The following is a 23,702-nucleotide window of genomic DNA, read 5'->3' on the forward strand; positions in this document are numbered from 1 at the left end:
CTGTCAATCAAGCGGGAGAGGTGGCACCTCGGTGCTACGGTGACAGAGGAAATAGAGCCCTCCTTCTTCCGTTTCCGAGTGGATGGCTGAGCTGTCCTTTTATTTCTCTGTTTATCCTCCATTGGGCAATTTTGCTGTCGGTCACCGCAGGGGGCGGGAACTAGCCAGCAGCACAGTAGGCAGGAGGAGACCAAAATCTGTATTCTGATTGGTTGACAGGCCATCAATCACAAATAACCCTCTCTGATTGGGTTGCAGGGCCGTCATTCACAGTGGTGGGCGTGCCACGCGACTGCCCGAGGCGGGCTCAACTTTCTGACACTGCGATTGGTCCGTTTTACCGTCTGTCTGCGTTTACCCGCTGCCGATTGGTCGGACATGCTGTCACTCAGGTGGGATCAACCGTTTGATTGGCGATCGCCGGGGAGGCGGGGCGCTGCGCGGCGGCTGCGCGGGGGGACACGGCGGGGAGGGACGGACCAGGAATTATTTTTATTTCTTTGTTTCCCGGGGAAAAAAAAGGAAAAAAAAAAGGGAAAAAAAGAAAAATAAACCCAAAAAAAAAGCCCCGCGCTCGGGAACCCCCCGCGGGGGCGGATGGTGCTGCCGTGAGCGGGGCGGGCCGGGCCGGGCCGGGCCGGCGGGATGAAGCGGCGGAGCGCGGACTGCAGCAAACTGCGGCGGCCGCTCAAGCGGAACCGCATCACCGAGGGCATCTACGGCAGGTACCGAGCGGCCGCCGCGGCGCCGGGAGCGGGCGGGTCGCGGCCCCGGGCCCCCCGGCCCTGTCACCGTCATGGCGCCCCGGCGCCCCTCAGGCGCTGCCCCGCCCCGGGCCCTCCGCGCCCCCGGGGCTCCGCGGGGCCGGGGCTGCTGCTGGCCAAGGTGCTGCCGGGAGGGAGCGGCCGGAGCCGGCCCCGGGGTGCGCGCCCAGCGCCGGGGCCTTCGCCCTGGGTCACCCCCGGCGCTGCCGGAGCTCCGAGCCTCGCATGGGGAGGGTTCCCCGGTGGTGCCGGAGCTCCGAGCCTCGCCTGGGCAGGGTTTCCCGGCCGGGTCTCACAGCTGGGCACTGCCGGAGCTCCGAGCTGCCGCTGCCGCCTCAGCTGGGTCTGCGCGGGGAGGCTTTCCCGGCTCGGCATTCCCAGGCTCGGGCTCGCACCCAGCCCGGCTGCTCGCTCGGGGTCTCTCAGAGTTGTTCTTGCCGGGCTGGTGGGGCTGTGGGGAAGCCGTGAGAGCTGGGAATTGCCGGGGCGGGGATGGACGGCCCGGTGTGGGCAGAGCCCGGTGTGTACCGGGGGGACACAGCAGGTGCCCGGCTCACCCCTGGCCCTGGCAGCGAGGAGCCCAGCAGCGCTGAAGGGAGATGCACGTAGGACGTGTTGTGTTTCCCAGGTGCTCCCAGGCCTGGTTTGTGTCCCGGGGATGTTTCCCAGGTGCTCACAGGGCTGGTTGATGTCCCAGGGATGTGTTGTGTTTCCCAGGTGCTCACAGGTTTGTGTCCCAGGGATGTGTTGTGTTTCCAGGTGCTCCCAGGGCTGGTTTGTGTCCCAGGGATGTGATGCTCCGGTTCTGAACTGGAGTTTCCCGGGTGCTCACAGGTTTGTGTCCCAGGGCTGGTTTGTGCCCTAGCACCCATCCCCTGTAAGGAGCAGTTCAGAGCTCTGCTCTCCCGACTGTGGCAGGTTTTTTGTGTTTCTGTGGCGTGCAGTAATTGTGCATTTCTCAGTCAGCAGGAGTTTGGGTCAGGAGAGCCTCGGGAGCTGGTGAGAGCTGTAGTAAATGTGCTGCTGTCCCATTTCTGTTTCTAGTTCAGTGGGGTTGATGAATGCAGCGCCTGGAAACCTGAGCGAGCTCATACAATTCAGATGTTAACTTTGCATGAGGGAAGCAGCTGCTGGGGAGCTGTGACAGGAATAAAACTGTCCCAGTGTGCTGCTTATCCCACTTGGAGTGAATCTGTGAGAGTGGAGAGCTTCTTGCTTCAGACTTTCAGCTTTTGGGAAAGCCCTGCCTGGAACGGTAAAGAAAATAATCCCTTGTGTGGAAATTATTATTCAAGGTGAAGAATAATTCAAATATGTAAGAAACTGTTTATAATTTGGTTTCAAAAGTCATTCCAAATGCTTTGCCTTTGAGTGAGAGAAGGAGGGGAAATCAGGGAAAGCTCAGAGGAGCTCCAGGAGCTGAGTGTGTGCAGCAGGGAGAGCTGCTGGAGTCTCTGAGCAGCTGAGGCACCTCTGCCTTTGCTCCTCCTGGGATGCTTTGGTTCAGGAATGGATTTTTAGCCTTTGTTTCACGTGGCAGTTTGCTAAACAGAAGCAATCAGTGTGCTCAGAGCGTTGTCACACGGAAAAGGAGAAATAGTGGGAAGGCTTTTCCCTTTGCCATATAAGCAGAGGGAGGTTTTTCTACATGGATCTGGGATCTTCCTTTTCTAAAATATTTTTTCTGCTTCCATAATTCACTGGTCAAATACAGGTGACTTCTCACAGAACTACAGTTGTCTAAATTCTTGTAATTACTGCACTTATTTATTCAGCTTATCTTAATTGTCCCCATCAGCTTACACAGCCCCAGTAAATGCAGTTATCAGGAGGAAGCATCCTGGCTTTATGGGCAGAGCAGCCAGGCTGAGCAAACAGCACCATTGGGATGCTTAACTCTTTGTTTTGTTTGGTTTTTAAATTAAGCCTGATCTTAAATTGAGCCTCCTGTCCAGCCTGGCATGTGAGCAAGGCAGAGCTGTCACTGTGAGTGAGAGCTGGGAAAATGAGGAGTTTTGGAGCAGGAAAAGAAGGAATTGTGCTGCAGGGAAGCTCTGGTGGCAGACTTCATTGCATGTGTAAAACTGAAGCAGATTATGAAAAGTGATGGAAAAACAGTAGAGGGTTAGCAATATAAATTCCTGGGCTGCACTGAAAGGTGTGGATGATCTGGGAATGCTGATTTTTGCAGTGACTTATGCTCTTCAGAAGTATTGCAGGATCTGTGGAAAGAACTTTATTATAATTAAAAATAACTGCTTCCAACTGATCTCCAGACCCACCACACTCATGGTGGGAATAGGAGGGTCTCTTATTTCCACAGTTTATATTCCAAATTTTGCCTTGTCCTGTGTCAAACAATGGCAACAGTCTAAAAATGCTCAAGTGATCTAACATCTCCTACCTTTGGCAGCGTGCATGCATTAAACCCCCTAATTGTTAATTAAAGCATTCATTGCAGCTCGTCATCAGTTGAGCCATTAAAGTTTATTTGTTCCTGCTTGTTCCTAAGTCTTCCCAAGTCCTCATCTTTGCTCTGGCTCAAATCCTCCAGCTGCATTGCTGCTGTTGCTTGTTTTGGCTCTGCCTGGTGCCCCTTTCCTGGCTGGGCAAGATGAATTCCACACATCCCTGCTTGGGATTCTCATGGGTTCCCTGACAGTGCTGGAACACTGCATGTTCCCTCAGAGCAGGGTTGTTTTAGCTGGGTGGAAATTGCCCTTTATGGCAGCCAGGTGGGTACCTGGCTCAGCTCCAGGTGGCCCTGGTGGCACAGGACAGGACTCCTGGGTGCCCTGAGCACATAAACACTCCTGGTTATCCCCTCTGCCACCCAGACCCTGGCAGGGCTGGGTTCCAGGGGTTTCTGACAGCCAAATCAGCTGGGAGGGAAACCAGCACTGCCTCCAGGAATGTGGCCTTTTGTAGGCTTTTCTTGAAAATCCAGAATCATTCCTCCTGCTCATTTCTTTTACCAGCTTCCTATAGAGGCTGAAGCATTTTCTGGAGGTCTGGAGCAAAGCAGCAGGGCTGCCTTTTATGACTTGAGCTTCAGTGCAGGGCTCCAGTGTCATTTATCCTGCATTTCATGTGCTCTGCTGTGCCCTGGCTCTCACTCCCTGCAGCTGAAGGGGCTCCTGTGGCTGCATTTTGGGATTTTTGGGGTTCACAGCTGAGTTCCCAGAGCTGGCAGTGCCTGCTGTGGCTGCATTTTGGGATTTTTGGGGTTCACAGCTGAGTTCCCAGAGCTGGCAGTGCCTGCTGTGGCTGCATTTTGGGGTTTTTGGGGTTCACAGCTGAGTTCCCAGCGCTGGCAGTGCCTGCTGTGGCTGCATTTTGGGGTTCACAGCTGAGTTCCCAGCGCTGGCAGTGCCTGCTGTGGCTGCATTTTGGGGTTTTTGGGGTTCACAGCTGAGTTCCCAGAGCTGGCAGTGCCTGCTGTGGCTGCATTTTGGGGTTTTGGGGTTCACAGCTGAGTTCCCAGCGCTGGCAGTGCCCGCTGTGCCAGCCCCACAGTGCTGGGAGCTGACTGTGTGCTCCCGCAGGGATTTATTTCCCTTTCCTCTGCCCAGCTCAGGGCTGGGTGCCCTCTGTGCCCTGAATCAGGGCTCAGGAGCTTTCCTGAGTTTCCTCACACTTATTTTCCTTTCAGACCTGTGGCTGGCAGGTGTTTCTCATGGTCAGTGCCAGCAGTGATGTTTTCTGCCTTTCAGACTCGCTGTGTTTCCCTCCTTCTGCCCACTGATAACAACCTTAGATATGTTTGTGTGTTTATTAGATAAAGCTTTAATATTTGCTAATCTCCCCTCAGCATGCCAGTGTTGTGGCTGCTGGCTAACCCTGAGCTGGGGGGTTGTTGATTATTGGGTGATTTCACCCAAATGCTCAAATTCACCTTTTTTAGGCTCACCTGTGCCCCTGGCTCCCTGCCAGGCTGGGGCTGCCTCCCACCCCACTCCATTGTCTTGGATGAGTCAGGCTGCCAGTGGAACATGCCAGGATTGCCTTTCCAGCCTTTGGGCCTTGCTGGTAACAGTGGGATGGAATTAAGGCTTGATCCACCCCCAGTTTGGGTTTGGGGTGCAGAATTGGGCCTTTTCCTAGGGATTTTTGGCTGTGTTTTTACCTTAGAGCTGGCAGAGGATCTGCTCCTGCAGGGCAGTAAAAGGAGAACAAAGAACAAGAGAGGAGGAAAAAAAGGGGAGGGGGGGAAGGAAATGGCATCTGGCACTTGCAGGGGGAGGAGGAATAAGGAGGAAAATTATTTATTTGCAAATTCAAATGGGGAGCAGAGGCACTGCAGGGTTATGAATAAATCTTTCTATTCAGTGTACATTAGCCATCAATTGACCTCTCAGAGAAACTGCAGCTCTGCAATCCCTGCTCCTCCCTGCCCTGTGCCCTGCTCCTGGCGTGGATGTGTCCATCCTTCCTTCCTCACCCTCCAGGACTGATGCCATATGCTGTTCCATGGGGAAAGCCCTGGCCCTAAACCTCTGCCAGGGCAGATTTTTGCCATGTGTCAGGAAATTGGATAACCCAGATTTTGGGTATTTATCTGCAGGAGTCTTCCCTGTTTTGGGATCCACCTCAGAATTCCTCGTGGAATACACTTGATCCTGTGCAATAAACAGGTTTTCCAGGGATTTCATTCCTGGGGATGTGTTTCAGCTGGCCTGAGCACAGACCTGGCTGTGCAGCACCTCAGGGCCAGCAGGATCTGAGATTTGGGCCCTTCCCTGCTGGGGCCAGCCCCAGCATTGAGAATTTGAGACTTCCCTGAACTCCTGGAATTCTGAGTGCCTTTGGAGCCTTCAGACAATGAGGAATAGGCCCTTTAATAGTGCTGGCAAAACCTCCTTACAAGCGTTGCATTGTTCCAATTCCACTTGAGAAGGTGCTAAGTGTCAGCGGGGCCCTGGGATTGATATGAATTTAATATCAGAAATCACTTTAATGGCTGTGCTACAGAACTCCTGCTCAGCAAATGCTTTCACTTGGAGTGGCACTTCAGGGCTGAGCAGCATTAGTCCTGACAGCCCTTGTGTGCTGGGGAAAATGGGGTCTGCTCCTGCCTTGCAGTGGCAGGAAAATAAACAATAACCACGAGAGTGACCCAGGGAAATGCTCCACAACACAGCTAAACTGAGCAGGGAATTCCTGGCTGTGATGGTTTTATGGAAATCCTCAGATCTGGACCCAAATGTCACTTTTAGTGTCAAATATTCCCTGAGTGCAGCTGCTTTTTACAGATTTCTGGGGAGGATCTGAGCTGTAAATAAACAGGGAAAGGCAGCCTGTGGAAGCACCAGGACAGTGTGACCATTTAAGGGGTTTTGGTGTGGGATATTTTGTTGGGTTGGAGGCTTTTTGCAGTACTCCCACTGAAATTTTAGTTTCATTCTTGTCTAACAGTAATTTGTGGCTGGGGCTAGGTCCCTCGGAACTGAAAACACTGAAAGCACTTCCTTAACTTTGCAAGTGTGTGTCATTAATTTTGTTTCCATTCCCCTGAAGTGTTTCCTGGAGCCTTTTGCTGTATTTTTTTCCCAGCCAGTTCAGTTGATAAGGGCTCTCTCAGGCACCTGCCATCCACCTCTGGCTCCCAAGCAATCCAGGAATTTTCCTGGGTTGGGTGAGAACTGCGCAAGTTCAATCATTTCCAGACCTCTGCTGGCACCCAGCTCTTTCCCTGGAAATTTGGGGTTTTGTCTCTTCCCCAAAGCTGTGAGCAGGTTTCTAAAAAAGCCCCGAGCAGGGCAGAAACTCGACCCTGCCTGGCACTGGTGCCAACCTTGGCACCTCCCACTGAACATTCCAGGGCAAAGTTCTGCTGCTTGTGCTGGCACAGGAGGGAAAACAAGTCACTAAAAGGACAATTTGCATTTGATTTAAATGAGAAACAAATATTTTTAACCCTTTTTTTTGTTGTTGTTGTAACCTAATAGAGTTACAACAAGGTATCGAGGAGCTGGAGTGACAGATCTGGGGTGGTGGGTTTGGGGAAAAAGGGGTTTTGCTGCTTTTTTGGAAGAATGGATTGGGCTGATGCCTCAAGTGTTACTTGGGTATGAGCTCAGAGTGTTTTTAAGCCCTGTTGCCAAGAAGGATCATCAGTGGTTCAAAATGCAGGACTCAGAACATGGGAATGTGGCTCAGAAATAATTAAAAATAGAAGTTAGGCTGGTCTCAGGCCTCACGTGCTTCCATTTTTCTGGGGTTTGTTTGTTTGTTTTTAAGGGATCCATTTGCCTTCATAGAAATGTTTTCAAATCTACCACTGATAACTCAGTATCCAAACAGTCCTTAAATTGCTGTAGGCTTAAAATACATCTCAGTTTATTGGTGCTGCAGTCTGTGTTAAATGAGGGAACATCTGCAGCCTGCTGAGGAGGGGAACACGAAATTCCTGAGCACCAGGGGCAGGAAGGGACTGGGAAAGGAGCATTGCAGCTGGGAGAGGTTACCTGTGGCAGGACTGCCCTGTGTGAGAGTGCAGAGGGACATGGTGCTGATGAGCAGTGGCCCTGCTGGTTATTGGGGAAAATAAATACAGTTCAGTGTGAGCTTCATTAGGCCAGGCCTGCTGTAATGTGAGAATAAAAAAAACCAAAAAACCAAACCTAAATGTGTTTTATGAAATTATTTTGGCTGGTATTTTCTTCTATATTGTCCTTAGTTTTAATTCTGAATATTTTAATTAAAAAAAAAAAACAAAAAAAACAAAAAAAAAACCAGTTTGTCTGCTGGAAATCCTGACCTGAAATTTGCTTTTTCCTTCCCCCAGCACCTTCCTGTACCTGAAGTTCCTGGTGGTGTGGGCCCTGGTGCTGCTGGCAGATTTTGTGCTGGAGTTCAGGTTTGAGTACCTGTGGCCCTTCTGGCTCTTCATCAGGAGCGTTTACGATTCCTTCCGATACCAGGGCTTGGTGAGTGGCACAGAATATTCCATTTTCCACAGGCACAGTGGCACAGAACCTCCCCAGAATATTCCCAGGAATATTCCATTTTCCTCAATGACAATGGCACTGAGAGCCCCCTCACAGCACCAGGGTTTCTCTCTGATGGATACTTGATCCATGGCCAGTGGAAATGAAATAAAGATTTATCCAAATTTCACCACGGAGAAATATTGTTTAAATTCCTGAGCTGGGTTTGAATGAATCAGAATTATATATAACATTATATATGTGTAAACAGGCAAGACTTTCTGCATTATTTTAAAGAAAACCCTCTATATAAACTTTTAAAATATGTATATATATATATGTGTATATATATACACATATGCTATCTATCTATATATAGGGTTATATATATATATATATGGTTATATTAAAATATACATATCCATATAAAATATTGCTATTTATATATTTATATAGATTTAGATATTTATTTTATATAAATATAAATATATTTTTATTTAGAAATACTCATTTGTATATAAAAATATATATAATTTTTATATTAAAATTAAACATGTAATATTAGAAATATTGGGGACTTATAAAGTTATAGCTATTAGATATTTTATGTGAAATTTATTATATATATTTTAATATATATAAAAAACTGTATTTGGGTTGGAATAACCAAACTCTCTTCTTTTTCCCCCTCCCTCCTTTCTTTCAGGCCTTCTCAGTATTTTTTGTGTGTGTAGCATTCACCTCCAACATCATCTGTCTGCTCTTCATCCCAATCCAGTGGCTGTTCTTTGCTGCCAGCACCTATGTGTGGGTACAGTATGTGTGGCACACAGGTGGGCATTATTCTTTAGTTACAGCTTCCTGACTCATTTATAATTTCCTGTATTTCCAACTCTTCTCTATTGACAACTTCCAGGGCTCAGTGTGTATCTCACATCTTTTAGGAACAAATCCCCTCTGCTGTTGCCTCACTTAATGCAGCTTTTTTAGAGTTAAAAATTTTGGTTTGTTTTTTTGTTTTGCATCTCCAGTCAGCAGGAACTGAAGGGGAATAAACAGGAATTCCAGAGCAGTTAAAAGAAAATTGAATTCCTGACTTTAAAACTCTACTGCAGTGATTGAACAATTACAGAGCACGCAGGACAAGTTTGTGACAGTGTTCTGTTCTTCCACACTCAGTTGTTGTGCTGATAATCTGGTTAATAATGTTCAAATATCAGTTATTTCAGTGATCAGAGTTTAATTCTGTGTTAGCAAAGCTGGATCCAGTTTCTGAGCTGGTGGTGCCAGAGGCTGCCCTCACAGTTTGGGATTCCATGGAGAATTCTTGTCCCCCCTCTGCTGCCCTTTTCTCCCTGAGTTTGTTCTCACAAATCCCTGGGTTTGGATGAGGAAATGGAGCTGGGGGAGGTGGTTTAATTCCTTCCCACAATCAAATTTAATTTAAATTTTTTCAGGGTAACTTTTCACTCCCCAGATTGTTGGGATTTGGAGTTTGTTGGGAACATTTTTGAGGTTTGTCAGCCCTGATGCCAGGGGTGTGATGGGAACTTGCTTTTTTTTTTAATGAAAATCTTTAAGGTTTGTTTCCTCAGACTCCTGAAATGTTGTAAAAATAACTTTCAAATCTTTGCTGCCTGTTCTCTGTCCCTGAGTGCCTCTGTTTCCCTTCTCTCCACAGAAAGAGGTGTGTGCTTACCAACAGTATCACTGTGGATACTTTTTGTTTATATTGAAGCAGCCATTAGATTTAAAGATTTAAAAAACTTCCACGTGGACCTTTGTCGTCCATTTGCAGCACACTGGTGAGTGCTTCTCTGTCCTTTATTACCCAGGAAAATGAATAATCAGGGCTTTTTATTTGGGTCCAGGGCTTGGCTGTTCAGTTTTCCCCTCACAATTCTGCCATGAAATATTCCATGAGAAATGGGTGTAAACAAGGACCCAGTGCCACCTTTCTGTGCTGGGAGGAATTTGCAGTGTGGATATCTCAAGCATTTCTTGAAACAGCAAAAGCCACTTTAGAAATCAGTTTCTGTGGAGCATGTTCATATATATATATATGAATATGCGTAGATGAATTATGTATATATTTGATTAATATTGTTGTTTTTTTTCCTCCTCAGCATTGGCTACCCTGTTGTGACTTTGGGCTTTGGCTTTAAAAGTTACGTCAGCTACAAGATGCGGCTGAGGAAGCAGAAGGAGGTGCAGAAGGAGAATGAGTTCTACATGCAGCTCCTGCAGCAGGCTCTGCCCCCAGAGCAGCAGATGCTGCAAAGGCAAGAGAGGGAGGCAGAGGAAGGCAAGTTATCCCTTCATGTGTGCTCTGTTCTGTGCTGCTCCAAGGAAAAATAAAACCCCAGACGTGCTGGGGAGGAGCTGTGGGGGTGTTTGGGGGTCCCAGGATGAGGGGAGAGATGGGAATCTTGAATCCATCTTTCAGAAGGCTGATTTATTATCTTATTGTATATGTTATATTAAAAGAAAATGATATATTGACACTCTACTAAAAGATTAGAAGAAAGGACTGATAATAAAATCTTGTGACTGCTGACAGCCTCGACACCGGTGGCTGTCATTGGTCACCGAGTAAAAACAATTTCACAAGCTGGGTAAACAATTCTCCAGATCACATTCCAAAGCAACAAAACGTGGAGAAACTGAAGCTTCTCAGCTTCTCAGGAGAAAAGATCCTGGCAAAAGGATTTTTCATAAAATTTGTCTGTGACAAGGAGCTGCTCCAGCAGCTCCTGGCTCTGTTTCGTGGGAGGGTGGTGAGCTCAGAGGGGCAGAAATGAAATCACTTTGGAGGGGTTAATGTGACAGGAAAAGGGAATTGTGGCCCCTCTGCTCAGTTCCTCATTAGCAGCTGCATCAGTCAGTGTTGTGTGAAGCTCTGCTATTTATTCTTAAATCCTCTTTCCTGCTTGGAATGAGGCAAAAAGCCTTAAAATTGGTGACTTTGGATTCTCTTTTCTAGAGAGTCTCCAATCCTGATTGTTTCCTGCAGGAATGATGGATGTGTCCATAATGATTTTTTCTGTCTGTGGCACAGTATTGATGGATTTAATGAACTAAGTTGGTTTTTTTTTCACTTTGGTGTTGCAGCAGCCAAAGGATTATCTGATATGGATTCCTCAATACTCCTGCAGCACAATGGGGGCATTCCAGCCAACAAAAAGATCTCTGCAACGTTGCCAGAGCTGGAATATCGAGAAAAAGGGAAAGAAAAGGACAAGGATGCAAAGAAACACAACCTTGGAATAAACAACAACATTTTGCAACCTGTAGACTCTAAAATACAAGAAATTGAATATATGGAAAACCATATCAATAGTAAAAGATTAAATAATGATCTTGTAGGAAGTACAGAAAACCTCTTGAAAGAGGACTCATGCACTGCCTCGTCCAAAAATTACAAAAATGTCAGTGGGGTTGTGAACTCCTCACCCCGCAGCCACAGTGCAACCAACGGGAGCATCCCCTCCTCATCCTCCAAAAATGAGAAAAAACAGAAATGTGCCAGCAAGAGCCCGAGCACACATAAGGACTTAATGGAAAACTGTATTCCTAATAACCAGCTAAGCAAACCAGATGCACTGGTAAGGTAAGTTGGGCCTGAGCCTTGTCTCATCCTCCCTTGCTCCATCAGGACTTGGGGGTTTCGTTTGCTGTTCATCAGGAAAATGTCATTTGTGATCGTGTGGAATTGTGCAGTGGTGGGACAGGATCTCCAGAGATGTGTGCAGCTGTGTTCTGGGTTCTGTTTGCATTCTGGAGCAGGTTGCTTCATGTCTGGCTCAGGATCTGCTGCTCCCCTGGCTCTCAGCTCTGGTGTGAGGCACCAGAAATACTCTGGTGGAAGGCAGGAGGAAAACCTGAGGAAATCAGCTCATCTGTCCCTGCCAGCTCCTGCCTTGCCTCCAGGGAGCTCACTGGGCTTTCTTGCTGCCTGAACAGGTGGTTTGGTTTTGTTTTTCCTTTGGAGTGTTTGGCTTTTGCTTTAATCTCCAATTCCAAGTGAGTGCAGAGAGCCAGAACTGCTGTGGAGCTGAGCTCAGCTCTGCCCTCAGCCCTGGGACCTGGCAGCATGGAAAATCCCAGCTTTACCCTGCTCCTGGAAGTTCAGAGGGACCTGGAGCTGTGGGATCAGAGGTGTTGTCATGTGCTGCCAGGAAAAGCAGCAGTGAGGAAAGGGCTGTGGCTGTGCATGGAGACATGTCTGGCACAAAAACTGTCCCACAGTTCTGCCCTTCTCCAGCATTTCCCACCTGCTCATGTCTCTTATTCCTTCTTCCACCAATGGTGGCCAGCTTAATGGGCAGGTCAGGCTTGTTTTCCCTGCAGGTACCTTTGATAATTGGGCTTTTATCTCAGAGGATTTGTGCTGTGGGAACACAGTTACTTCAATGGAAATATTATTTTCCCTTCTGATAATCACTCTACCCTGATTGACATACCCCTGCCAATTAAACACTGGACTAATTGATACCTGATGTCTGTGGAGAACCTGTGTGGGGTTCAGAAGGTAACCAGCCAGTGACATCTGTGACAGGATCCTGCCAATTAAACACCTGGACTAATTGATACCTAATGTGTGTATAGGATTTGTGTGAGGGTCAGAAAGCAGCCAGTCAGTGGGATCTGTGACAGGATTAGTCCAGTTAAACACCTGGAAAGAGCTGCCAGCCTGGGGATGTGTGCTGGGACAGGGACTGAGGGTTAAAGCTGCTGTGTTCAGGAGTTTCCTGCTGAAATCCTTGTGTGGCAGCTCAGAGCAGGCGCTCACCAATTCCCCAGGGTGAATTTTGGATTATAGAAATGAGTCTGCAGCAAAACAGATCCTGTCCTGAGGGAATTGCAGCTGCTGGAAGGACACAGAGCACAGCTGGACTCAAAGGGCCTTACTGTGCCCTGAGAGGGAATTCCTGAAGTCTGAACTCCTTCAGAAGAGTGTTTTTGGGATGTGTGGCTGTGGAGTTGTGGCACAGGTCCCTGGAGCTGTTTCTTGTCCCTGATGTCCCCATGCAAACAGCCCAAACCCAGCTCCTGCTGCAGTCATCCATGGAATCTTGTTTCTGCTCAGCCTGGCTGTGCAACTCCCACACCAGTGAGAGCCTGACAAACTGGATGGGATGGATGCACTTAAATTTAAAAATTCATGGTGCTTTTTTATTTTGACCTTGTCCATTATCCCGTCCCTGGAGTTCCAGGCATTTGTTCATCAGTTTTTCCACTTGCAGGAGTGTTGCTCATTCCTGTTATTAAACTTTCAGTCTGCTGGAGCCTGGAAAGGGCTCAGTGAAGTCCTGATTTGTTCAGACTCAGCTCAGATCTGCCCAGCTTCCAAATAAAGCTGCTTTTCCTGACTGGGTGTCCAGCAGGGTGGCAGAACCAAGCTGCTTTCCTTTTGTGTCCACAGAGGATGGCCCTGGGCTGGGTAACTAGGAGCAAATGTGAAATATTCCTTCTGCAAATGTGAAATATTCCTTCTGCAAATGTGAAATATTCCTTCTGCTGCTGGGGCTGGGGATTAGCAGGGCTGGAGACAGTCAGGATCAGGAGGTTTTGGAGACCAGGAGCTTTACAGGGTTGTTAACTCTGTTAAGTTAAAGTTGTTTGATGTGTTCTATGTGGAAGGGTCCTGAAGTTAAGGTTTATGTATGTATTTTATACATGCTCTTATTTGAAGCTAAGCTTTTCCTTTTGCTGTGTCTGGTGCAATGTCAGGGCCTGAGTTGTATGGAGAGGAACTCCCTGATGCCCATCCCTGGGGATTCTCCATCCTTGCTGGAGCTGAGGGGTCCCAGGGGCTCAGGAACCTCTGGGGATTTCTGAGAAATCTCCTGAGGGTGCTGGGAGCTTGTCAAGCCCTTCAGCACTGAATTTGTGATGTGAGTTCCTCTTTCCCAGCTCCCTGGCCCTGGGGCCACTGGAGGGATCCATTTGGGATCAGCCTGGGTCCCTTTGCACTCTGCTGTTTGTCAGAAGAGCAAACCCATCCCTTCTCCCATTTCCCTGATTTCTGAGGTGGAGCAGATTCACAGCCTCAATATATGGAACAAGTCCAAGCTGTAATTGCTGCAGAATTATTTTTTTGTTGTTTATTGCACATTACACTGCAAAACCCATGACCTGCCTCTGCCTTTCAGCACCCTTAAAAATCCCTGCTCTGAAAGCACACAAAACCTGGCAGTGCAGCTTGGCAGGACTGCCTGTATCCACAGAGGTCCTGCCTTTGGCACACGAGGTGATGAACAAGCTGTCTCATGTACTAATTATTCCCACAGATAACGAGGACATCTTCTGGCACTTGGACTGGGAAAATTCTTGGTGGAGCAAAAGCTGCTCTTCCACAGTTTATTTCACTTTTCCTAAAATGGTGTTACCTGCAGGGACAGACTGGGAGGTTTTTAATGTGAATTTGTGGCCATTTGGTGCTAATATTGTAAAATTTGGTGACATCACTGGTGGGCAGAGAGGGGCTGCTCACCCCCTGGCTGGGTTAAAGCAGCAGAAGGTTTCCTGTGGCAGCTGCAGGGGGGTGATGGCCAAGCTTCCCTGCCCCAGGAAGGCAGGCACAGAACAGAAAATCAGGATTGGGAATGGAAATGAGGAGTGTGGGAGCCAATCCCTCCTGCAGCCCCTTCCCAAGGCAGCAGGGAGCTCAGGAACAGAACATTTCCAGCCCTGAGAATGGCAGCAGGGACAGGAGGGTCCTGGCTTTTTGAGGGTTCCCTGTCTTTTTGGGAGTTCCTGGCTTTTTGGGGGACTCGTGGCTTTTTTGGGGGTCCCTGTCTTTTTGGGGATCCCTGTCTCCTGCTCCCAGGAGCTGCAGGGAGAGCCTGTCAGTCCCAGCAGGGTCACAGTGGCCCCTCAAAGGAGCAGCTTCACTGCAGGAGCTGCTGGTGCCAGGCAGAGCTGGGGCTTTTGGAGAGCACCTCAGGGCCCTGTGGGAACTTTAAAATTATCGTTTTTATATAAACAGCGTTTCATTTACCCAACAACTGCCCTGTCCATCATTTAACACTGCTCAGGGTGGCACCACTCCCCTAAAACCAGCTGCTCTTCCCATTTTGGGGCTGGAATATTTGCTCAGGTTTGCAAGTTCTTTCCCTCAGCAGAGCACCAAGTGATTTGTGCACTTCCCTTTGAGGTGGGTATTTGCTTTGTGCTGTTACTATTCGCCTGTAAGTTGATTTTTTTTTTTTCTGTCTGAGGGTGCTTTTGATCATTTGTAGAGCACTGAAGGAGTTAATCTTGTGGGAGGGCATTTCCATGGATGTGGAGAGGCAGCTGGGGCAGGGGGGGGCTGAGGTGTCCCAGCCCAGCCCTGCTCCCCTGGCTCCTCATTCCCCCTCTCATCTCTCTGGGTGTTTTTGCTGTTCCAGAGCCACCTCTCTGGATTTCCTCAGCCTTGGGGATCCCACACTTTCCCCCTGCACTCAGTGGCACAGGATGTTCTCCCTGCACTCAGTGGCACAGGATGTTCTCCCTGCTCATCTCTCAGTACCTTTTAGGCTGAGTTTTCCTTGCCCTGAAGCCCAAAAATGTTTCATTAAGAAATCAGAAGGCTCCAGCCATTCATCTGCACTGCTCAGTGTCACTGAGGGCAGCTCTTTTTGGCTTTTGTGAGTGCTCTCCTCATCTTAATGTCCCACTGCCACCAATTCAGAATGGAAGCCTAGGAAATAAAAGCACCTTCATCTTCTTTATGGACACTTAAAAACTCCCCAATCAATAGCTGGCAGAGCAGAGGAGGCTTGTGTGAGAATGGCTGGGGTGTATTGCTTTCAGTGAGTGTGTAACAGAGTTTAAAAGGGTTGATTATTCACCTGTGATGTGTTTTTAGTCTAGGAATCAATAACCTCATTTGTGGGAGAAAATGAAAGTGAGCTGAGTGCCTCTCCTCCAAAATGTGTTTTATTTAACAATATTTTAATTTAAAAGATTACATGAATCTTCAGGAACTTTCCAAAGCTACAATTTCAAGTGTAGAGCAGATGGTCTCTGTTCAAGAGCAATTAAAACTAAATTTACTGACTCCTGAGCTGGGGGTGACTTAACACATCCTCTTACTCGGCATGCACATCATGTGCTGCAAGAAAGCACCAACATGTTGAGGTGACAATTCACAGCTCTGGCTGGCAAATCCAACTCAGCATTTGTGGACAGAATTAAATCTCTGTGTGTGTGTGTGGCTCTGTCCTGCTTTGGAGCAGGACAAGACGTGTACAATATTTAAAATAACTTCCCAATATCACCTATGTTAGACAGTGAGCTTCTACTCTAAACCAATCTAAAAGTGCCACCATCACCCAGAAGATGGAGGCCAAGAAGAAGAAGGAAAAAGGCTGGACATGCCCAAATTTCTCCATCTTGCCCCCTGAACCCCCATTCTAAAAACCCCAAAAATCTATTTTTCACCCTGTGATAAATTCACAGTCATTCTACTTAAACTTTCATGGCTTGTAATACTTCATATAAGGTTGGTATTTGTTTTTTTCTAAGGGCTGAATCAAAGGCCCAGGGTTCTTGGTCTCTGAGCTCCCTGACAGGGTCTCAAGCCCTCCAGGGCAGCCAGAGGAATTCCCTGGGTTCCAAATCAAGTAATAAATCCAAATATTATCCCAAATAAAATTACTTTATTTATCCCAAATAAAGTAATAAATAATAAAGTATAATAAATTAATAAATGAGCCTTGAGAACACGGTGTCTGCCACAGACATCTTTTATGAAAAGTCTTTTCTTTAGGATTTTTCCTTTTGAGAAGCTGAGAGGCCTCAAGAACAAAATGTAAACAATGGTTATCTGCTGCTGTAGAATGCAACAGGTGGATTTGTGATGGGCTTATGTTAGTTATTTCTAATTGATGGCCAATCAAAGTGTGCTGGCTCAGACAGAGAGTCCAAGCCACCAGCTTTTGTTATGATTCTTTCTTTTTATTCTTAGCTAGCTTTCTGATGAAATCTTCTATTCTTTTACTGTAGTTTTAATATAATATATATCATAAAATAATAAATCAAGCCTTCTGAAACATGGAGTCAGATCCTCGTCTCTCCCCTCATCCTCAGCCCCCTGTGACCAGTGTCACAGGAGTCAGGTGCACCATGCTGCCTTGGTGGGGCTCCTGGTTTCCCTCAGCAGGGAGCCCATCCCCACCCCGTGCTGCTGTCCTTGTGCCCCCAGGTTGGAGCAGGACATCAAGAAGCTGAAGGCTGACCTGCAGGCCAGCAGGCAGGTGGAGCAGGAGCTGCGCAGCCAGGTGAGCTCGCTGAGCTCCGCCGAGCGCGGCGCGCGCGCAGAGACCGGCCAGCTGCGCCAGGAGAACGAGCTGCTGCAGAACAAGTACGTGGGCACTGCCAGGGGGGAATATGGGGACATGGAAACGCCCTCCCTGCTGAGCTGGGGTCATTTGGGGTGCTTATTATTGTAATCTGGAAATAATTAGGAATTATCGTAATCTGGAAATTAATTATGGGATTCTCAAGGATATGGGAGTAGGAATAACAGTTTGTTATTAGGAATTACTGTAATCTGGAAATTAGGGGTTCTCAGGAATGTGGAGTAGGAATGACAGTTTGTTATTAGGAATTGTTGTAATCTGGAAATTATGGGGTTCTCATGCAGAGATGTGGGAGCAAGAATGAGTTTGTTATTAGGAATTATTGTAATCTGGAAATCTCAAGGATATGGGAGTAGGAATGACGGTTCGGTATTAGGAATTGTTGTAATCTGGAAATTAAGGGCTTCTCAAGGATATGGGAGTAGGAATAACAGTTTGTTATTAGGAATTTCCAGATTACAATAATCTGGAAATTATGGGGTTCTCAAGCAGGGATCTGGGAGTAGGAATAACAGTTCAGTATTAGGAATTGTAATCTGGAAATTTAGGGATTCTCAGGGATATGGGAGCAGGAATAACAGTTTGATTTTTGTGTTAAATAATCCTAAAATGAGAGACAGATTTTAAGCTCACTCCTGTCCCCCTGCAGATTGCACAACGCTGTACAGATGAAACAAAAAGACAAACAAATGATCAGCCAGCTGGAGAAGAAGCTAAAGGCAGAGCAGGAGGCACGAACCTTTGTAGAAAAACAATTAATGGAAGAAAAGAAGAGGAAGAAGTTGGAAGAAGCAACTGCAGCACGAGCTGTGGCCTTTGCTGCTGCTACCAGGTGCTCTGCCCTTGGGAGCCTTTGGGTGGGAAAGAGGAGCCTGTGTTTGATCTTTTACTTTAAAAAGTCTTTTATGTAAAAAAAAAAAACAAAAAACCAGCTTTATTTGCATTGAGAGGCTCATTTGTGTTAAAACAAGGCAGGACTGGGAGATGTCTCCCCTGCAGCTGAGCCTCAGTGCCTACATGACATTTACACATGTACAGGATGAGTGTTCTCTAAATTACCTGCTCTTCCTGCAGTGTTGTGTCCTGCTCAAAGGAGCATCTCCCTTCACCTGGGAACTGGGAATCAAGGATTTGTACAGTGACATTGGCCATAATTCTGGAATTTTCCTGCTGGAGCAGTGCTCCTTGTGGGGTTCTGCAGTCCCACAGTAGCACATGCTGGGGGCACGTTAACCTGCAGGGCTCCAAATGTCTAAAAGGCATTATTCTTGATTTTCTGCTCTCCCCAGAAAGGAATGAATCCCTTATCAATTGGAACATTGATTATTCCCTTATTTGGGTTTAGCATCCCCCAACATTGCCTTATTTGGGTTTAGCCCTGCCCACATTGCCTTATTTGGGTTTAGCCCTGCCCACATTGCCTTATTTGGGTTTAGCCCTGCCCACATTGCCTTATTTGGGTTTAGCCATGCCCATATCCCCTTATTTGGATGTTGCCCTGCCCACCTTTCCTTATTTGGGTTAAGCCACACCCACATTCGTATTTGGCGTCAAGCTACACCCACATTCCCTTATTGGGGTTTAGCACCTCCCACATTCCCTTATTTGTATTTAGCCCTGCCCACATTCCCTTATTTGAGTTTAGCCCTGCCCACATTCCCTTATTTGAGTTTAGCCCTGCCCACATTCCCTTATTTGAGTTTAGCCCAGCCTACATTCCCTTATTTGGGGTTAGCCATGCCCCCATGTCCTTATTTGGGCTTTGCCCCACCCACATTTCCTTATTTGAGTTTAGCACCTCCCACATTCCCTTATTTGTCTTTAGCCCTGCCCACATTCCCTTATTTGGGTTTAGCACCTCCCACATTCCCTTATTTGTCTTTAGCCCTGCCTACATTCCCTTATTTGAGTGTAGACCTGCCCACATTCCCTTATTTGTCTTTAGCCATGCCCCCATGTCCTTATTTGTCTTTAGCCATGCCCCCATGTCCTTATTTGTCTTTAGCCCTGCCCACGTTGCCTTATTTGTCTTTAGCCCTGCCCACATTCCCTTATTTGTCTTTAGCCCTGCCCACATTCCCTTATTTGTCTTTAGCCCTGCCCACATTCCCTTATTTGGGTTTACCCATGCCCACATTCCCTTATTTGGTTTAGCCATGCCCACATTCCCTTATTTGGGGTTAAGCCATGCCCACATTCCCTTATATGGGTTTTGCCATGCCCACATTCCCTTATTTGGGGTTAAGCCACACCCACCTTTCCTTATTTGGGTTTAGCCACGCCCATATTCCCTTATTTGGGAATACTTTCAGTAACTGCACTGCTGTGAGGGGAATCGCTGTGTTGAGCAGACCAAAGCTGGCTCCTTCTTTTCAAGCCTCAGTTTTTATTTTATTTTAATTGTCGGTGTTGGACGCAGCTGAGGAGGGGCAGGCCGGCTGTTATCTCTGAGGGCTGCTGTTATCTGTCTCAGCTGCTGATCTGTGCTGTGTCCCTGCAGGGGGGAGTGCACCGAGACCCTGCGGAGCCGCATCCGCGAGCTGGAGACCGAGTGCAAGAAGCTCAGCATCGACATCAAACTGAAGGAGGACCAGATCAGAGAGCTGGAAATCAAAGTGCAGGTAATGGCCAGCCCCAGGGACTCAGGGCAGCACCCAGGGAGAGCTCCCAGCCCTCCCACATCCCTGCATCTGCAGCACACCAAGGCCCAGGGAGTGCAGATCCTGCCCTGGATGGGGGCAGGAGGGACCTGAGGCTCCTTCCAGATCCTTCCATGGTTCCAGGAGGCTCCATCCGCACCATTCCATGGTTCCAGCAGGTTCCTTCCACACCATTCCATGGTTCCAGCAGGCCCAGAGGCTCCTTCCACACCATTCTCTTGGTTAAATGGGGATTTATTCCCCCCAAACCCATTGGTCTGTGTAGGCTGAGGGTAGAATCCCCTCAGTCGCATTTTTCTCCTCATGCAAGGAGCCTTTGCCACTCTCATTGTAATAACTAATGAATTTCACTGAAGGTTGCTGATCCAGGGCAGTCTGGAGCACTGGCCAGGCTATTATTTTTGTGTTAAAGTGCCTGAATATTGAAAATACTTTGTGGCAGGTGTGCAGCAAACAGAGCTGGGTTTGTTACAGCTACAGAGCTCAAATATGTGCCCTTATTCCTGTCCTAAAGATGTGCTCAGACTGACAATCTGCATGAAAATGGATTTTTAATGCCTCTTCAAAGCCCACCTGGTGCTGCTGTGGACTTGTTTCCCAGTCACAGGTGCAGCCTCCTTGTCCCTGGATTTACCAAACCCTTGACAACAAGTGTGGCTTATCCCTGGAGTGTTTGAGCATGGCTTCTAGATAATTAAACCCAGCTCTAATTAAGCTTTTTAATTCCATGAGCATCTTCAAACTGTTAGAGAAGCTTTTTGTTGCAGGCATTAATATTCTCCCCTTTGCACTCTTGTCCCTCCATTTGAAGGTATAGAATATTTTTGTATTTTTTCCCCCCAGCCACAGTTTGCCAGGATGACATTGTTTTGCTCCTAGGCTGACATTTTTTGCCCCCTAGGATGACATTTGTGCCCCCAGGCTGGCATTCCTGGCATGCTCATCCCTGTGTCCCTGCAGGAGCTGAGGATGTACAAGGAGAACGAGAAGGACACCGAGGTGCTGATTTCAGCAATTTTGTCCCCCAGGATGACATTTCTGCCCCCAATCTGGCATTTTTGCTCCCTAGGATGCCATTTGTGCCCCCTAGGATGCCATTTGTGCCCCCAGGCTGGCACTGCCCCATTCTGACCCCATTTTTCCCCTGCAGGAGCTGAGGAAGTACAAGGAGAACGAGAAGGACACCGAGGTGCTGATGTTGGTGCTTTTTTTGCCCTCTGGATGATATTTTTGCCCCTTAGGCTCACATTTTTCCCCCTATAGGTTAACATTTATGCCCCCAGGCTGGCATTCCTGGTATTCTGAGCCCATTTTTCCCCTGCAGGAGCTGAGGAAGTACAAGGAGAACGAGAAGGACACCGAGGTGCTGATGTCGGCGCTCTCGGCCATGCAGGACAAGACCCAGCACCTGGAGAACAGCCTGAGTGCAGAGACCAGGATCAAGCTGGACCTGTTCTCTGCCCTGGGAGATGCCAAAAGGCAGCTGGAGATTGCCCAAGGTACCTGGGGGCTTCCATTCCACACAATCCTGGGGAATTCTCAGAGGGAATTTGGCATTGGCAGCTTTGGGGATGTGGAGCAGGAACCATCTGAGCTCACCTTGCCAGTCCATCATGATAATGAACATTAAAATAGGTGTTTCAATTAATTCATGATTATTTTCTGCAGTTTATAAACCATTACAAGGAGCTGGAGATCTTTTAAAGCTCTGAAAAAAACTCTCTCATTAAAAGAGATAAATGAAATTAAGCTTGTTAAGCTGCACTCCTGCCATCCTAATAATAATATTTTATTACTCCTCAAGCAAATAAAACTTAAATTTGAGGAGAACCCAACCTGTTTTAACCCTGAACAGGTGAGGGGAGTGTGGGCACTGCCACCAGAGGGAGCAGAAAACCAACATCAAACCCAGGCTTTGTGCAGCTATGCAAACCATGGAGCAGCTCAATAACTTTGCATTTCATTTCCCTGCAGAAGGTTGTTTGACTGCAGGAATATTTAATTAGAGGGAGAAATTGTTTTGTTTTGTTTCAGCAATGGGTTTTTTCATCACCAGGTTGCAGGAATTGCTGTGGTGGTGGTGTGAAAGCTCAGAGAGAAATTATGGGAATGGGAGAATTTGGAAAATTAACAACTTTAATGACCAAATATTTGCTTTTTGTGAGGAGTTTGGAGAAGGGGAATGGAAAAAGGCAGAAAAATGAGATTAAATAGAATTATTCTTTAGGAGTGGTGCAGCTGTGAATGCAAGTAATGCAAAATTATAATGGGAGGGTTGAGATTTGTTCTGTGATAATTGGAGATAATCAAACCCAGCTCTGAGCACAGACCAGGAGCTGCACAGGGGTGGTTTCAGGAGCGTCTGTCAGGCGGGGAAGGGAAGCTTTGAGCTGCTGGGTGCTGATTTCAGGGCATGATCTGAGCTCCTGGGTGGTGATTTCAGGGCTGCCAGGCCCTGAGCTGCTGGGTGGTGATTTCAGGGCATGATCTGAGCTCCTGGGTGGTGATTTCAGGACATGATCTGAGCTGCTGGTTGGTGCTTTCAGGACATGATCTGAGCTGCTGGGTGGTGATTTCAGGGCATGATCTGAGCTCCTGGGTGGTGATTTCAGGACATGATCTGAGCTGCTGGGTGCCGATTTCAGGGCTCTCAGGCTGGGGAAGGGAAGATCTGAGCTCCTGGGTGGTGATTTCAGGGCTCTCAGGCTGGGGAAGGGAAGCTCTGAGCTGCTGGGTGCTGATTTCATCCCTGAGCTGCTCTGAGCGCTGCCTGTGCTTTTTGCCGTCCGCAGGGCAGATCCTGCAGAAGGATCAGGAGATCAAGGAGCTGAAGCAGAAGATTGCAGAGGTGATGGCAGTGATGCCCAGCATCACCTACACTGCAGCCACCAGCACTCTGAGCCCCGTGTCCCCACATTATTCTTCCAAATTCGTGGAGCCCAGCCCCTCTGGACTCGACCCCAACGCCTCCGTGTACCAGCCCCTGAAGAAGTGAGGGAATGCCAAGGTTCTCTGTGCCCCCGGGGGTCTCTTGCAGTCAAGATTGAAATTGTTTCGTGTGGGACTGTGTTTGTTGTCATTTCCAGCAGGAGAAAAGAGCATTTGGCTAGAGCTGCCCATCGGTTTTTCTTGTAAATTTTTAGGGAGCCTCACAGAACTTTGCGATTTGTTTTCCTTGGCCAACGCATTAAAAACGATTCTTGGTTTTCAAGTAGCCAATTTTGCCTTTTTATGTACTCTTGCATGGTTTCCTCTTGAAAAAAAAAAAAAAAAAAAACAAAAAACCACAGGGCTTTGCTTGGTTTTGAACCCTTTCTCCTCAGTTTTTTATTTAATTATTAAATTGGATTTGCAGATTCATCCAGTGAGGAAAACCCCTCAGTTTGCCAGTGAAAGGGTTAAACGACCCAACAAAGCTTTGATTTATTGATGTGTTCAATACAAACACGTGGATGTTGCAGAAGATAATTTGATTTTTCCCCCCTCAAAGGACCAAACAAATTCCAGGGGCGTTGTTGAAGGGAAGGAATAAAGAATAGCTGATGATGTGATGGTGGTTGTTGTGTGAAATATTTCTATCCCCATTGGTGTTTTTTTCAGTCATGGAGAATCGCTGAACAGTCTTGTCCACAGTGCCTTGGGAAAAGACATTTCAAGAGGAAACTTGATGGTTTAAAGTATTTTTTTTTTTTTTTTTTGCCCCCCTTCACTGTCATCCAGCTTCTGTACCCGAGCTCGTTCAGAGCTGCTCGTGCTTGGTCAGGATCCAGGCTCCATCCTCTGTTTTAGTTCCAAACTCTGCAGTTTGTTCTGTCCTTGGTGGTCCTGCCCTGGAGAGTGAAGGTGGAGCTGTGCAATGTTCTGTACACGAGACACTGTAAAGCTGCCTAATAAAAGCTGCAGTTCTGGGGTTTTTTATTTATTCACCTCTCATTCACACTTGGTCTCCCCTCCTGTCTCAGGGGTTCCCAGCCCTGCTGCCCAAGAGCTGGGGGTTTA

General features: G+C 47.5%; 1 protein-coding gene across 4 annotated transcripts; it reads left to right on the forward strand.

The window, feature by feature from the left end:
- Window positions 1–363: 363 nt before the first annotated feature.
- MACO1 (macoilin 1) lies at window positions 364–23,254 on the forward strand. Of its 4 annotated transcripts, none has more exons than XM_063177288.1 (11): window positions 364–392; window positions 7,552–7,693; window positions 8,400–8,526; window positions 9,375–9,498; window positions 9,820–9,998; window positions 10,805–11,303; window positions 16,887–17,045; window positions 17,693–17,875; window positions 19,544–19,664; window positions 21,028–21,202; window positions 22,496–23,254. In XM_063177288.1, the coding sequence occupies exons 1-11, from the start codon at window positions 379–381 to the stop codon at window positions 22,696–22,698; spliced, it is 1,926 nt and encodes a 641-aa protein (XP_063033358.1). In that variant the 5' UTR covers window positions 364–378; the 3' UTR covers window positions 22,699–23,254. The 4 variants fall into 4 exon arrangements, with proteins under 4 accessions (XP_063033358.1, XP_063033357.1, XP_063033356.1 ...); XM_063177287.1 differs by lacking the exon at window positions 364–392 and adding an exon at window positions 450–725; XM_063177286.1 differs by lacking the exon at window positions 364–392 and adding an exon at window positions 1,851–2,059.
- The last annotated feature ends 448 nt before the right edge of the window (window positions 23,255–23,702 follow it).

This window comes from Melospiza melodia, chromosome 27 (genome assembly GCF_035770615.1).
Source record: "Melospiza melodia melodia isolate bMelMel2 chromosome 27, bMelMel2.pri, whole genome shotgun sequence".
Classification (NCBI taxonomy): Eukaryota; Metazoa; Chordata; class Aves; order Passeriformes; family Passerellidae; genus Melospiza; species Melospiza melodia.

Bases quoted from the DNA above. Each gene is read 5' to 3' on its own strand.
- MACO1 (XM_063177286.1), top strand. From the start codon at position 1,866: ATGTTAACTTTGCATGAGGGAAGCAGCTGCTGGGGAGCTGTGACAGGA. The intron at 7,694-8,399 runs GTGAGTGGCACA...CCTTTCTTTCAG, and splicing joins CCTTCCGATACCAGGGCTTG to GCCTTCTCAGTATTTTTTGT. The intron at 9,999-10,804 runs GCAAGTTATCCC...TTGGTGTTGCAG, and splicing joins AGAGAGGGAGGCAGAGGAAG to CAGCCAAAGGATTATCTGAT.